The sequence below is a fragment of the Neomonachus schauinslandi genome, chromosome 4, assembly GCF_002201575.2.
Source record: "Neomonachus schauinslandi chromosome 4, ASM220157v2, whole genome shotgun sequence".
In the NCBI taxonomy this organism is placed as follows: domain Eukaryota; kingdom Metazoa; phylum Chordata; class Mammalia; order Carnivora; family Phocidae; genus Neomonachus; species Neomonachus schauinslandi.
In genome coordinates this window covers 52,556,893-52,571,958 of record NC_058406.1, presented here as the reverse complement: position 1 = coordinate 52,571,958, position 15,066 = coordinate 52,556,893, and the positions used below count along the sequence as shown (strand labels likewise).

Below are 15,066 nucleotides of genomic sequence, written 5' to 3'. Positions count from 1 at the left end.
GTTACAAATATTCTCTATTCAAGTACTTTATATCATTCTGGAAATACAATCAAGAGGCAATGCTTTAAGGCTACATATTAAGGCTACCTTGGTTATTTGAAATATGTATAAGTAACAAAGATACTTTTGCAGAAGGGGAATATAAATTAAACATTATTTCCATTTTAGGAAAAGAAATATTATCACAAGCCAACAAGACACTCAAAATGGTATCTTAAAATTTATTGCTATAACTGAGCAATAATCTATTGCTCAAACTGCCCGTTTCAGAACACCAAGAGATTCTCACTTTATCTTTTAAGCAAGGCTACATCAGAATAAAGACTTTTGAAATTAAACTTTCTTTTGTGTTAAAAGAGAAATTTATTACAATAAAATAAGTGCAAGTGTTATTAAAAATGCTGGTTAAAATTATAAAGTGTCTATATAATTTTTCTAGTATAAATACTGGAAGTAACATCAACAATTCTGTATGTACATAGAACTTTGAAAACAAAAGATCATGCACAAGGCCAAAATATAACTGCACACTGTCCTCTTAGGTATCACCATTCTCTTCTCCTGGTCCCAGATCACTCCAGAATATGAAAATATATACTAATTCCTCAGATTCCGAACTTCAAAATTTCAGTGTTTTCAATGTGTATCAGTTACCACACATTCACAATGCTTTGAAGTCATTATATTCTCACCAAGTGGTTCTAGTTCCCATATTTCCCTTTCTCAACAGACCTTGGGACAAAAAGTTGAGCTAGAAAAACTGCTTAGAGGAGCCAGCGTGACAGGTATTCCCAATGATTCATTTAAAAGTGGCATAAGATGTTTTATAGATCTACAAGGCATGAAAGACAGTAAGTACATCAACATGTGAAGAAAATTAAGCAGCTCACCCTCTGCCTGCTTACTTGGCTCCATGGCTCTATAGAGAGGAAGAGGCAGAGCCGTGAGGAAGTAAGGGCAAGTCGGAACTGCGGGGAGTGTGTGTGTTTGGGAGGGTGGAGGTGGACAGCATCACAGAGAAGGAGCTGGGGAGAAGTGTGTGATTATAAAGGGAAATGAAACAGTATTACCTGTCTGCTCTTGCCCACCCTGCTAAAGCAGGGACTGGCTCAAGCCTGGCTCCCTCGGTGCATGCCAGTGGGGCTCTGGGGCGATTCTGTTCCCCCAGCACTGTGCAAACAGCCACTGCCTTTCAGACAGTGTGAGAACAGTTCCACAAACGTGAGGAACGAGATTATCGGTTTGGACGTTTCACAAATACCAAAGAGACTCGGAAAACAATTTTTACAAATGAGCCGCTTAATGCCCAGAGAGATTAAGTGGTTCAGCCAAAGGGAAGACAAGGATGCTAGATGTGATAAGTATTCCTCTGTGACGGCACTTATCACACTTGCATGTACATATAATTCCCTTGGGATCTCATCCAAAATGCGCTGGGTCCCTGGTGGGGCCTCTGATTCTGGACGTATTGGCTCCTGGGAGAGGCTGGTGCTGTACGGACCGCACTTTGAGAAGCAAGGATCTATCGACAACACAAAGAGGGAGCCACCTCCGTCTCTCTGGGCCACAAGTACATCTTGGAAGTCCTGGGCAGAATGGAGACTCGCTCCAGTGTTACCTGCCTACCCAGGCACATCCCCGGGCAAAAGGTGCACTGCACAAGTGAGCAGCTATCTACAAGACTGTGTTCATGTGTTTTCTGAGAGCACCATTAGTATATGAACAGCCCAACAAGTAACATAATTCAACTTGAGAAAAGGGAGAGGTCTGTTGGCTGGAAATAAAACTAATCTTTTTCTCATGTAGTCCTTCTTACAGTGAATAGGATATAAAGGTATAAAAAAAATAGCATATGAAATTTCATAATAAAAGGCCACATGTGCACACAAATACATATAGTATGACTTCTAAGAAATAAAATGCATTTTATCAGAATAAAGTGCTACCACTGCTCCCAGCTAAAATCATCTCCTCTTCCAAATACAAGGAAAAAACCTTGAATTGTAAGGAAAATGACTGCATTGCCTGCCAGCACAAGGCCACAGGCTCCCCATTTGATCTGAAACACAAGAAAAGAGGATTAAATCTTTACTTTCTTCATATTGCATTCTTTGAAAGTCTCTGTTATTTTCTGCATTAGAATCATCCAATGAAATATTACATGAAACTGCTAAAAGGCTTAATAATGTAATAGGCGGGAGACAGTGAACTATTCAGTAATTAGCCTAATTACTTCATGAGGCTTGATAATTAAGTCTGTATCATCCTTATCATTTTCCCCATTAGACATATTTCTCGACTTGTTTTTCGTAGACGATGATTGCCTTAAGTAAAATACAAGCAGCCAGAACATAAAGGGTCCAATTATAATATTGGGTACTAAAAGTTCTATACCCATTGCCTTCTTTCAGAAAAATAGGAATTGGAGAGTTATGGATTGGTCTGTTTCTTTTTTAAGCTTTAAATAATAATCTGCATACCAATGAAAACAGTTTTGCAGCTTGGCAGATGGTTCTACAGAGGCACAGGAGGGGATGAGAGTACCCTCTAGTGGGCATTTTTTGTTTTAATTTAACCAGTAGAAAGAAAACCTCAATGAAAGGGGTTCTTCAAAAAACATGATGCATAAAAACAGAAATCCTTACAGCCAAACATAAGAAGCACTATTCTAAGGCACAAGAAGAACAAGGTCATGGCAATTTTGCATTCAAAAACCTTCAATGCTTCTCCATTATCTAGATAAGAGTTCAGACTGGCATGGCATTCAAGGGCCTGCCCAACTGGGCTTCACCAGCCTCTCTAGCCTCGATCTCAACCACATCCTTTTGGCTCCATCATACTGAACTGTTCTTTATACCACATACTGCCTTTTCACACTTGGGTGCCATTCCATATAACAGCCTTCCCTACTTTAATCAAAACCTTATTTATCCTTACAGGCCTACATCAAATGCCAGTTGGAATTTCTCTCTTCCTGGTGCTCGTATGGTGTTGTGATCATGTTTCAATTACCACACATAATACGTTTATAGTGTACTTACCCTTCAGGCTAGTTTCTGTGCTCTCTGGAACAGAGACAGTGTCTAGCTCTTATTCCTGGTATCTTACAAAAAGCAGATGTTCCAAAGATTCAATGCCCCAAGTAAGATATCCAATGCCCCAAATAAGAGTTTCATGAAATTGAAACAGTATGTAGTGAGGGGAAATAAAAGCAAGTAGGACGAAAGACAGTGAATGTCAAAGAAGTGAATAAATTACACCCACAACATGTGTTTTGGAGACAAAAAGAAAAATTTTGTATTAGCTGTGAAGACGGCATCTTATTCACTGTATCTTCTAGAGGCCGTGTAGTTGTCCCTCAAAATATGCCAACTGTATTGGGTTGAAAATTGTGTCCATGATCCTACTTGCAGGAGAAAAATGTGATATAATGCTCACTTTGGAACCAGAAGAGCATTGCTATCATGGTCTCTGTGGATTGCCCTAAGAGGCAAGGACTTAAGCACAATTCCAGAAAATAGCTTAAAGTCGAAAAAGCAAGAAATCACATGGTCTGGCTAAAAGTTGTGAGAGAAACAAAGAGAGCATTCGGAAAACATGGCCAAGACACTGAGAAGGAGATCTACGATGGAAGAGAGAAACTAAAAACACATCTGGATTTGAGTATTAAGCCTAAGCACTGGAAACGAAATCGCTGTTCTGGACACAGGCCTTTGAAGTAAACTCAGCAACAACTGGGCAAAACAATAGAAGACAAAACTTACCACAGACACACGGGCAAGAATAACAGGAAATCCAAAGGCAGAGACAACAATTCCAGTAGTGAAAAAATACGCCAGCTCCCGGCAGGCGCTACTTGTGGCGTCCGAGTCATAAGTTGCTCTTTTGGCAATGAAATGGGGGATGGGAGAGATGACGTGAAATATCAGGACAAACAAGGGCCAGTAAACGCTGTCAGGTGGACCCAGAAGAAACGCAGAAAGAGAAGTTACGGTTACATTTTAAAGACACGCTGCCATTTCAAAGTCAGAAGCATCTTCACTGTCTAGGTCAAACGATCATTCATTTCGTTGTCAATACTCGTACATGAGATGATTTATACCAGGAACAGATAAGATGTAAGGATTAAAAATTACTAGTCCGTTAATATGTAGATAGTTTACATGGTGTTAAAAAAAAAAACAACTATACAACGGGTAATCTAGAATCTTTATTGTTTTCTGTTATTAGTGAGCTGTAATTTTTTTTTTTTAAGATTTTATTTATTTATTTGACAGAGAGCACAAGCAGGGGGAGCTGCAGGCAGAAGGAGAAACAGGCTCCCCGCTGAGCAGGATCCCAGGACTGAGCCACCCAGGCGCCCCCTGAGATGTAATTTCTTAAAAACAGAATCTTCACTTAGTGAAGATGACTTCACCTAGTTATCTTTGCTTTCCCTACAGAACACAGTACAGTGCTTTGAACATGCTAATTCAGTAGAGGTCTTTTGAGTATATGCATGTTGGAAACCCTTCAGTGGCTTAGAAAAACCCAGATTCCTTGCCCTGGCCTACAAAGCTTTGTATGATCCATTCATTTTGTGCCATCTTCTCTTCATCCACTCAGTAACCACACCAGCCTTTTTTCTGTTCCTTAAACACTTCTAAGGCTTCTGCACTAGCCATGCCCTCTGCTTGGAATGCTCCCCTCCTGCTCTTCACACTGTCTGGCTCCTTCTTATGTAATCTAAACTGAGAGGTCTCCTTCTACAAGTGGCTCTCCCTAACCATTCAATTTTATTTATTTATTATTATTATTATTTTTTTTTTTATTGAAGTATAGTCGACACACAATGTTACATTAGTTTTCAGGTGTACAACACAGTGATTCAACAAGTCTATACATTATGCTATGTTCACAAGTGTAGCTACCACCTGTCTCTATAGATCACTATTATGATGCCACTGACTCTATTTCCTATGCTGTGCCTTTTAACCCCATGACTTATTCATTCCATAACTGGAAGCCTGCATCTCCCAGTGCCCTTCACCCATTCTGCCCATCCCTCCACCTCCCAACCCAACCATCAGCTTGTTCTCGTCAATAAATGGTGGCAGGAAAACTGAATAGCTACATGCAAATGAATGAAACTGGACCACTTTCTTACATCATATATAAAAATAGACTCAAAATGGACTAAAGACCTAAAAGTGACATCTGAAACCATAAAACTCCTAGAAGAAAACACAGGCAATAATCTCTGACATCAGCCTTAGTAACATTTTCCTAGATATGTCTCCACAGGCAAGGGAAACAAAAGCAAAATTAAACTACTGGGACTACATTAAAATAAAAACCTTTTGGGGCGCCTGGGTGGCTCAGTTGGTTAAGCGACTGCCTTCGGCTCAGGTCATGATCCTGGATTCCCTGGATCAAGTCCCGCATCAGGCTCCCTGCTCGGCAGGGAGTCTGCTTCTCCCTCTGACCCTCCCCCCTCTCATGTGCTCTCTCTTTCATTCTCTCTCTCTCAAATAAATAAAATCTTTAAAAAAAATAAAATAAAAAATAAAAACCTTTTGCACAGTGAAGGAAACCATTAATAAAATGAAAAGGTAACCTAATGAATGGGAGAAAATATTTGCAAATAATATATCCGGTAAGATGTTAATATCCTAAATATATAAAGAACTTATACAATTCAACACCAAAAAAACCCCCAAGTAATCCAATTTAAGAAGGGCAGAGGACCTGAACAGGTATTTTTCCAAAGAAGAAATAGAGATGGCCAACAGACACATGAAAAGATGCTCAACATCACTCAACATCAGGGAAATGCAAATCAAAGCCACAATGAGATATTATCTTACACCTGTCAGAATGGCTAGTATCAAAAAGACAAAATAAAACAAGTATTGGCAAGAATGTGGAGAAAAGGGAACCCTTGTGCACTGCTGATAGGAATGTAAATTGGTGCGACCACTGTGGAAAACAGTATGGAGGTTCCTCAAAAAAAAAAAAAAAAATCAGAGTTATCATATGATCCAGTAATTCCACTACTGGGTATCTACCCAAAGAAAACAAAAAAACACTAATTTGAAAAAGACATATGCATATTTATGTTCACTGCAGCATTATTTATAATAGCCAGAATACAGAAGTAACCCAAAAGTCCATCAATAGATGAAGGGATAAAGAAGATATGAGAGATAGATACATACACCCCCCCCACACACACACAAATATTACTCAGCCATAAAAAAGAATGAGATCTTGCATTTGTGATGACATGGATGAACACAGAGGATATCATGCTACGTGAAATAAAACTGACCATCCATTTTAAATACTTCAAGTTATCCTTAAGCACATAGCCCTCTTAACTTTTTGCACACACTTATCCCTATTTGATATTTCCTTGTTATGAGAACAAGAATCTAATTTGTCTTAATCAACCACCATTTATCTCCAATGCCTAGAATGAGGTATTCCATTAATACTTACTGAATCAACAAAATGAATTTTAAGTATGAAAGTTATAAAAATAAATATGCTTACTAGCAAAAATTTTAGATAGCCTTTACTGTAAGAGGCAACTCTAATACTGTAATTTTTGCATTATTTTAAAAATTGCCATCTGCTATTCAATTACATTTTCTCTATAACTACTTCAAAAATATGTTTCTCCATCAGGTAGATGTTTATTATGCTTCATTCCTTAAGCGAAAAAAAGCACAGTCTCTACTCACGTTTATATATCCACATCACAGAAACACATAGCACCACAACAGAGATCCACCCTGATAGCCAGCACCTCTACGCAGAAGTTGTGGCAAAGCTACACTGTGATGAAAGCTTATTTCAGCCACAGATTAGAAGTGCAGGATAGTCACCAGAAAGCAAGAAGGGAAAGGAACCTTCATCAAGAGGACTCAGGATGTACACATTGAATTTTAACTCCTAATTTCAAATTATAGGGATTTTTGTGTGTCTCAAGAATCACCAAACAGTATCAGTGAAGGGGCCTTTAGAGATTCTCTAGTTCAAAGTCCTTATTTTACCAGTGAGGAAATGGAGATACAGAGAGGAGAAGAGGTCTGGAATAGATCCAGCTGGGACCTGACATGCCCACAGCCAGGAGCTTTTAATTCTTCCTAGAACACAGTGAGAGTTTTCTGTAAAACAACGTAGGAGACTAAGCTCCCATTCACAGTAAGCCATCAATAGTCAACTATAAGAACTGTTAATATAGAAGCAACCTTGGGGCGCCTGGGTGGCGCAGTTGGTTAAGCAACTGCCTTCGGCTCAGGTCATGATCCTGGAGTCCCTGGATCGAGTCCCGCATCGGGCTCCCTGCTTGGCGGGGAGCCTGCTTCTCCCTCTGACCCTCCCCCCTCTCATGTGCTCTCTCTGTCTCAAATAAATAAATAAAATCTTTAAAAAAAAAAAAATATAGAAGCAACCTTGTTTATACACAAAATTTAAATATTAAATGTTAACTCTTCAGAAAACATAAGCCAGAGATTGGCAAACTTCTGCGAAGACCAAATAGTAAATATTTTAGACTTTACAAGCTGCAAGCTCTCTCTCTCAACTACTCTGTCCCTGTAGTAGAAAAGTAGCCAAAGATAGTACATAAATGAGCGTCGCTGAGTTCCGATAAAATGTTAATTACAAAAACAGGCATCAGGCCTGTTTGGCCTGTGCGCCAGTTTGCTGACTCCTAATGTAGATGATAATCCTGGGTTATCATCGTTAAGATACAAAACTAATTTCTTTGTCGTAGCAGTAATGTCTCATTTTTTTCTTAACCTTACAGAGATCACAGAGAATTAAAACACCTGGATTTAGAGTTGGTTACGAATAATGGTCAAGAGATTCAGAACCCGAGTCCAAACTGAACAGGAGTCACTTAAGGCTGTGCAATTTGGGTTAAGTCTTTAACCACTATGGGCTTTGGTTCTCCAGTTAGAAATGAGGATAACTTAGATCCTTAAAACTAGACTCCGGTAATAGCTACAAACGCTCTGGACTAATGTCAGTTATTGCTTATAACTGGCTCCCTCTTGTGTATACACAATTTCTGTGATAGCTGGCCAGGACTGGGGTGAGAGATTTTTTCTTTTTTAAGTTTTTATTTATTTATTAGAGAGAGCGCGAGCGAGAGAGCACGAGTAGGGGCAGGGGCAAAGGGAGAGGGAGAAGCAGGTTTCCTGCTGAGCAGGGAGCCCAATGTGGGGCTCGATCCCAGGACCCTGGGATCATGACCTGAGCTAAAGGCAGACGCCCAACCGACTGAGCCACCCAGGCGCCCCTGGGGTGAGAGATTTGAACTCATCAATATCCTACTGACTCGCTCCAGTTGGTTTAAGTTAGTTCCATCATCTTCTGTGCAGTTAGTTGCTCAAGCCAATCACCTGGGAGGCAACCCCAAACCCTCTCCCCTTGCTGAACCCTGACATCAGTTAACAAAACCTGTTAGTTCTGCCAAGCTGGATCTCTCTCCTTCCTTTCTTCCCACTGCTACTGCCACGGCCCTACATTTTGCTTGATTTATGACAGCAGTGCCCTGCTACTCACCCTGACTGCACTCTCAGCACCTTGCTACCCATGCTCACACTGGGGCCAGACTGACCTTCTTAAAACATAAACCCCCTCACCCTCTAAACCTATTCTCGAGATACTTCTCCAGCTCCTACTGCCTGAAGTATAAAATCTCACCTCCTTTACATGGCATACAGTGCCCTAAAGACTGACTGATTCCACATCCTTGAACAACCCTTCTTGCTGCCCATCCCAGCTACACTCTATGCTCTACCATAATGAACCACATATGGTTTCCTCAACAATCTATATGCTCTCATGTCTGTGAGCCTCAGCATAGGACTTCCCTACTGCCCAAAGTCCTCTTTCCCCAGTTGTCTGCATGGCCTGCTTCCTTATTTCCTCTACATTTCTGCTCACATGGTACCCTCTCCGAGAGGCCTGCCCTGACCACTCTCTCCCAGGCATCTGTACCCTTTACCCTTTATTCTTCATAACATTTCTGCCACTGACAGAATGGACATTTTTGAATCTGTTTATTGTCTGTCTCCCCCACTGAAATATACACTCTAAGAGAGCAGGGCCTCGGTTCTCTTATTCCTTAATCCTCCATTCCCGTAATGGTGGCTGGTACATGGTAAGCACTCGACCAACAGCTGCTGAATAAAGAAATTTTGTTGAATGTTCCCTCTGCCTGGAATGCCCTCCCCTAACTCATCAGTCCCACAAACTCTTATCAGGCACCACGTCTTGGCTTAAAGAGCACTGCTTCTCTGCAGCCCTCCCTGACTCTCCCAGGGAGACTCAAATACGCCTTTTCAAAGCACTCAGTGTCCTTTGCACTCAACTCCACTACAGATCAACTGGATAGTTGCCTGCCTGCCTCTCAGGCACAACTAGAACTGTGAGCTCCTTGAGGACAGGACTGTGTCTCTTCATTCTTGTATCCCCAGCTGCTCCAGAGTAGGTGCTCAGTCAATGCTTACTAAATGAATACCTCAAGTTTAAAAAGAGCTTTTCTCTCTGTACAGATACAACTGACCCGTGAAGGGACCTGGACTTCACTAACTCATTGGTGAGAGCCTGGTGCTACACTGACCAAACTTGCTAACACTCATACTAACGGTGTCGAAGGTACAAAAACAGGAATAGTTCTTTTTGAGATGATAACTTACCCATAATCTTCTAAGGCACATCCCAGCATGAGAAAAGTCAGTCCAATAGCCCCACTGAAGGATAATGCCACGAGAGCTGTGAAAAATAAAACCAAGAGTTAAAGATCCCAGATCAGTGGTTGCCAGGGGCTAGGGGAGCAGGGGAGGAGGGGAGGAATGGGGAGTGCCTACTAATGGGTATGGAGTTTCTACTGCGGGTGATGAAATGTTCTGTTATTAACCAGTAGTGATGGTTGCACAACCTTGTGAATATACTAAAAACCACAGAATTTTACACTTTTTTTTTTTAAAGATTTTATTTATTTATTTGACAGAGAGAGAGAGAGCACAAGCAGGGGGAGCAGCAGAGGGAGAGTGAGAAGCAGGCTCCCCGCTGAGCACAGAGCCCGATGTGGGGCTCAAACCCAGGACCCTGGGGTCATGACCTGAGCAGAAGGCAGACGCTTAACTGACTGAACCACCCAGGTGCCCCCAATTTTACACTTTAAAAGGGTTAATTTTATTGTATGTGACTTATATCTCAATAAAAACATTCAATTAAAGAAAGAATTAAAAGGTTCCCAATTTAAGCGAAGATAGTGATTTACCTATTTCATTAGCTGATGTCACATTTGACTGGCAAATGACTGCCGATGCCCACCACTTTAAAATCATTAGGTGAGAAAGGTCTCAAGCATTTCCCAACCCCTATCTAATACATAAATTCCCTCTTTTCATTACAAGAGGCCAGCCAGCCTGTCTGCACAACTCCAGTGAAGGGAACTCACGACCGCCTGAGGCAGATCATTTCCTCTGACAGTATCCAAATGCTGAAAATCCTCTCTTTAAATTATATCCCAAACTGCCTTACAGTAATATACATACCCTTTGATCATTTTGCCTCCCCCAACCACAGTACTTCAAGTATTTGAAGACTGCTTTCATGTCTTCCTAGAAAATTATCCCCAACTAGTATCCACCAAATAAAATATTTATTCCCTGCATCTGTTCAACACTAATCTCTGAGGGGGCAGGAACGTATTTGTCCTTGTAACTCTGCTGAGTGGGAGACAGAGCATTAGGGCCGTTAAACAATCTTGAGCTCTGAGTCACCACCAACAGGCGTTCAAATCTTAACACTGCCACCAACTGGTTGTGTGACCTGAGAGAGAAACTGAACCTCTCTCCTTCTGATTTCTCACCTGTGAAATGGGAATAAATAAATGAAAATAAATAGAATAAAATCTCTCTCCATCTGATTTCTCACCTTATCATGGAGCTGATGGGAAATAAAGGAGATAATCTATGGGAAGTGTCTGGCAAAAGGAGGTGCTCCATAAAGAAAGGTTGCCTGATGAAGGTATCTGCTCATTTTAGCAACGTTCTTTCCTAAAGGTATAAACCCAAAGCACAGGACACAATTTAGCCAAATTTCCTTCTGAAAAAATCCATACTGCTCAAAATTATTCAGTAACTTAATTAACATTTTGATTGCTTCCTTTTAAGAGATTTGGGGAGACTGTCTTATAGAAAGATGCCAAGGTGCTTTTTAAAAACATCTGCAAGTATACAGACATTAGGGAACAAGGAAGGGCTGTCAATTTTAATTTTTATATTTTTCCATGTAGTACGTCACTCTTTAAAGAAAAACTTACAAAATTAACTTTTCACATTTTTCATGACAGATGGTCTTTTCCCGGTTGGCACTGTCCCTTCCCCGTGTCTGACTATCTGCATCACTCCCTCCTGCAGGAGACCGTTCAAAGCTAGGAACCATAGATGTCTTCTTTCTCTTCTGTGACACTGATCTCTCAAGAGTCACAAATGTACCTCCAGCTGATTCTTTTTTTTCTTTTTTTGGGAATCACATCCTCTGCCATCTTTTAAAGTCGGATCTAACCAGGAATCCAATTTCATTTCTTTCCACTGTACACTTCTACTGAGACACTGCATTCAACCCAAAGCTCCCTGGTACCACAAGGGCCAAGCCACATCTGATGCTGCAGCCCAGAACAGGTCCTAAGAACTAGGCCTGCACCTCCTGCTCCACTCTGGACTTCTCTGCTTGGGCAGCCAACAAGGACCTCAAATTCAACATGTGTAAAACTGAAACATCCCACCCTCTCCTTCCAAACACACTTCTTCCCTTTAAGTTCTTTTTTTTTTTTTTTAAGATTTTATTTATTTATTTGACAGAGAGAGCAAGCACAGCAGGGGGAGCAACAGGCAGAGGGAGAGGGAGAAACAGGCTCCCCACTGAGCAGGGAGCCGGATGTGGGGCTCCATCCCATCTCAGGTCAGATCGTGACCTGAGCCGAAGGCAGACGCTTAACTGACTGAGCCACCCAGGTGCCCCTTTAAGTTCTATCTTGAAAGACCAACCAACACTATCATCACACTCTGTCTTAGGGAAAATTAGCAAGTCAAGGTGACTCAATCTCCCAAATGTCACTCAAACCTACTGCTATAGACTGAGTGTATCCCCTCCCCAGACTCATGTTAAATCCTAGTGCCAATGTGATGGTATATGAAGCTTCCGGGAGGTGATTAGGTCATGAAGGAGGGGCCCTCATGGATGGGACTCCGGAGCTCCCTTGCCCGCTCTGCCACGTGAAGAGGACACAGAGAGAATACAGCGGTCTGTGATTCACGAAGCAGACATTCACCAGACCCTGAATCTGTTGACACCTTGATCTTGGACTTCTCGGGATCCAGGACTAAGAAATAAACGTTTGCTGTTTAAGCCACCCAGTTTCTGGCATTTTTGTTAGAGCAGCCCTAAGGGACTGAGATGTCCACCCTCTTCCCTTGAACCCGCCCTCATCATCTCACACCTGCCTCCAACTGTTGACTCTTGCAATCCATCCTCCACAGGGCCGGCAGTGATCTCTCAAATAAACAGAGATGGTGTCGTCCCTTCACAGCTGCTCTCACAGCCTACGGAGTTGTTTGGCACATGTTCTCTCCACTTAAAAAACTCCGTCCTTGCTCCATCCTTGGTAAGGCTTTACCTTACTGACCTTTTTAGATTCAATGCAAAATTGCCTCTTTTGTGAGAGCAGTCCTCTTTCTCCCAGGAGTAGGGTTAAATAATCCCATTTGTGTTAGTTTCCTGGGGCTGCTATTAACAATGTACTGAACTGGACCCTTTAGAACCAGAGGATTTTATTTTCTCACAGTTCTGGAGGCTTGACATCTCTAATCAAGGTGTTGGCAGGGCCATACTTCCTCTGAAGGTTCTAAGGCAAGAATCTTTCCTTGCTTTTTCCTAACTCCTGGTGGTCACTGGCAATCTTTGGTGCTTCTTGATATCTACCTGCATCATTCTACTTTTTGCCTCTGTTTCCATGTGGTGTTCTCCCTGTGTCTCTACATTCAAATTTCCTTTTTTATAAGGACACCAGTCATTGGATTAGGGTACACTCTAAACCAGCATCATCTTACCTTGATAACATGTGCCAAGATCCTATTCCCAAATAAGGTCACATTCACAGGTACTGGGGAGTTAGAACATGACCATTTCTTTTGAGGGATACAATTCAATCCACAACACCATCACTGTGCTCCTCCTGTTATCTAAGCACGTCTTGGACACTTCAACAGTAATATAATTATTTCCAGTTCTGTCACCCCAAAATTACTATTATCTTTTTATCCCAAGTCATAAGCATACTGTAGTCCCTCAATAAAAGGTGAACTATCTGTAAAATGCTTCTTTCCCTTAGTCCTTTCCCACTTCAGTCTATCTTCTTTTTCACTACATCACAATTTCTACCATATTCACACATAACCATTTTTATTATTTGATAGTTTGGGGGCATGACTAAACAGCACAGTGCAGTACTGAGATACTACTTGTCACCTGTTCTGCATTGGCTTCAAATGGGCATGTCACACACTGGACACCATCCAAGTGTATCATATTTACTAAACTGATATAAAAGTCAGCCAGAAATAAAGATAAAATGTGTCTGCCGCTAAGAGCTCACATACTCAAATTTCAGAGTGCACACACATGCATGCAAATATGCTCTATACATGTTTATAGCAGATACTGATTAACTGGGAAGATCCTTGGGTACAAATTCCAAAGAGGACAATAATTCCAACATAGAAACAAGTTACACTACTCTATTCAAACATTAGAAATCGAATGGTTTCCCACCAAAATAACAGGAAGCCTTCCAATAGCCTCTCCCATCGCTGCCATCTCCCATTTCTCTAAAGGCATACAGGTAAGGGAAGGGGTATTCTTGGTATCCCCTTTTTTAACTGCCCCATTCAAAAACGTACTGTGCAAACACTACTTTCTTGTCCGTCCACAAACACTAAAGAAAGTAGCGATAACATTCCACCTAATCCACAACTACGAGAAATACAGAAATACAGAATTTCTGGGGGCTTTCCGTTGCCTGCAGTCAACTCTGCTCAACTGGAAAAATCATCAGTACCGAGAAGATTAAGAGCCCCGGTGCCGAGAAGACTAGAGACAATAGCTGCTCTGGAGGAAATGGGAAACTGCGGAGCTGCAGGAAGAGGGAGGAGAGGCGTTAGGGTGGACATGTCAGGAAGTGAAAACCCAGTCTGTTTAAAACTCGGCAGAGGTGGGGGCGGGGGGGGGCGCTCCGAGGAACTGAGGAGCGGGGAGGTGATGCTCCAGGCCAAGCCGGATGTCCCAGGAAGGCACTGCTCCTGGCTCCGCCTGGAGGGCCCGGGAGAGCCGGGCAAGAGCGTGAAGACCAGTGAGATTCCACCCGCACCCCGCGGGGCGAAGGGAGAGGGCGAACGCCTACCCCCACCCCGGGGAGGTAGGGAGGGCGGCGGGCCTGGGGGATGCCGTTCCCTGCCCACGCGCTGAAGGCGCAGCTCCAGGCTTAGCCCGGGACGGAGGCGACACCCCACCGCAGGACCAGGGAGCGAGCTGGAGGGCCACGGATATACCTTTAACGCCCGCCATGTCTCCCGAGCTGGGGCCGCGGCTGCTTCCGGCTTCCTGCCACGGCCCGGCTGCCGCCCAGACCCGGCCACGCACCGCACCGCGGTTCCCGGGCCCGCCCCTTCGCACGGAGCCCCACCCCTGCCGGTCCCGACCCGCCCCGCCCCCCCCCCCCCCCCCCCGGCGCCTGAAGCCCACGCCCCGCCGCGCCGAGCCCCGCCCCTGCCGGTCCCGATCCGCCCCTCCCGGACACACACAGCCCCGCCCCTGTTTGTCCAGGATCCGCCACGCAGAGTCCCGCCCATGCCAGTCCCTTGTGGGTTTCAAGTTCACTCCAAATGCATATAGCCCGGCCGCTGGGGTCTCCATCTCTCCCGGCCTAGCCACTCAGAGCCCCGCCCCCGCCGGTCCCCCCTCGCCTCTCCCTCTCCACTCAGAGCCGGATCCCAGCTGGTC

At 43.1% G+C, this 15,066-nt stretch overlaps 1 protein-coding gene across 1 annotated transcript; it reads right to left on the bottom strand.

Moving 5' to 3' along the window:
• Positions 1-206: 206 nt before the first annotated feature.
• On the bottom strand, positions 207-14,707 carry LEPROT. Its single transcript, XM_021679970.1, has 4 exons — positions 14,616-14,707; positions 9,696-9,771; positions 3,765-3,951; positions 207-2,059 (listed from the first exon to the last, which is right to left on the bottom strand). Exons 1-4 carry the CDS (start codon positions 14,629-14,631, stop codon positions 1,943-1,945), a joined length of 396 nt encoding a protein of 131 aa, XP_021535645.1. The 5' UTR covers positions 14,632-14,707; the 3' UTR covers positions 207-1,942.
• Between the last annotated feature and the right edge of the window lie 359 nt (positions 14,708-15,066).

What these genes read in the sequence shown, in the direction of transcription:
- LEPROT (XM_021679970.1), bottom strand. An exon ending in TGTGCCTTAGAAGATTATGG is followed by an intron (nt 3,952 to 9,695) that starts GTAAGTTATCAT and finishes TCCACCTGACAG; the next exon opens with CGTTTACTGGCCCTTGTTTG. An exon ending in TTCTTGCCCGTGTGTCTGTG is followed by an intron (nt 2,060 to 3,764) that starts GTAAGTTTTGTC and finishes CTTGTGTTTCAG; the next exon opens with ATCAAATGGGGAGCCTGTGG.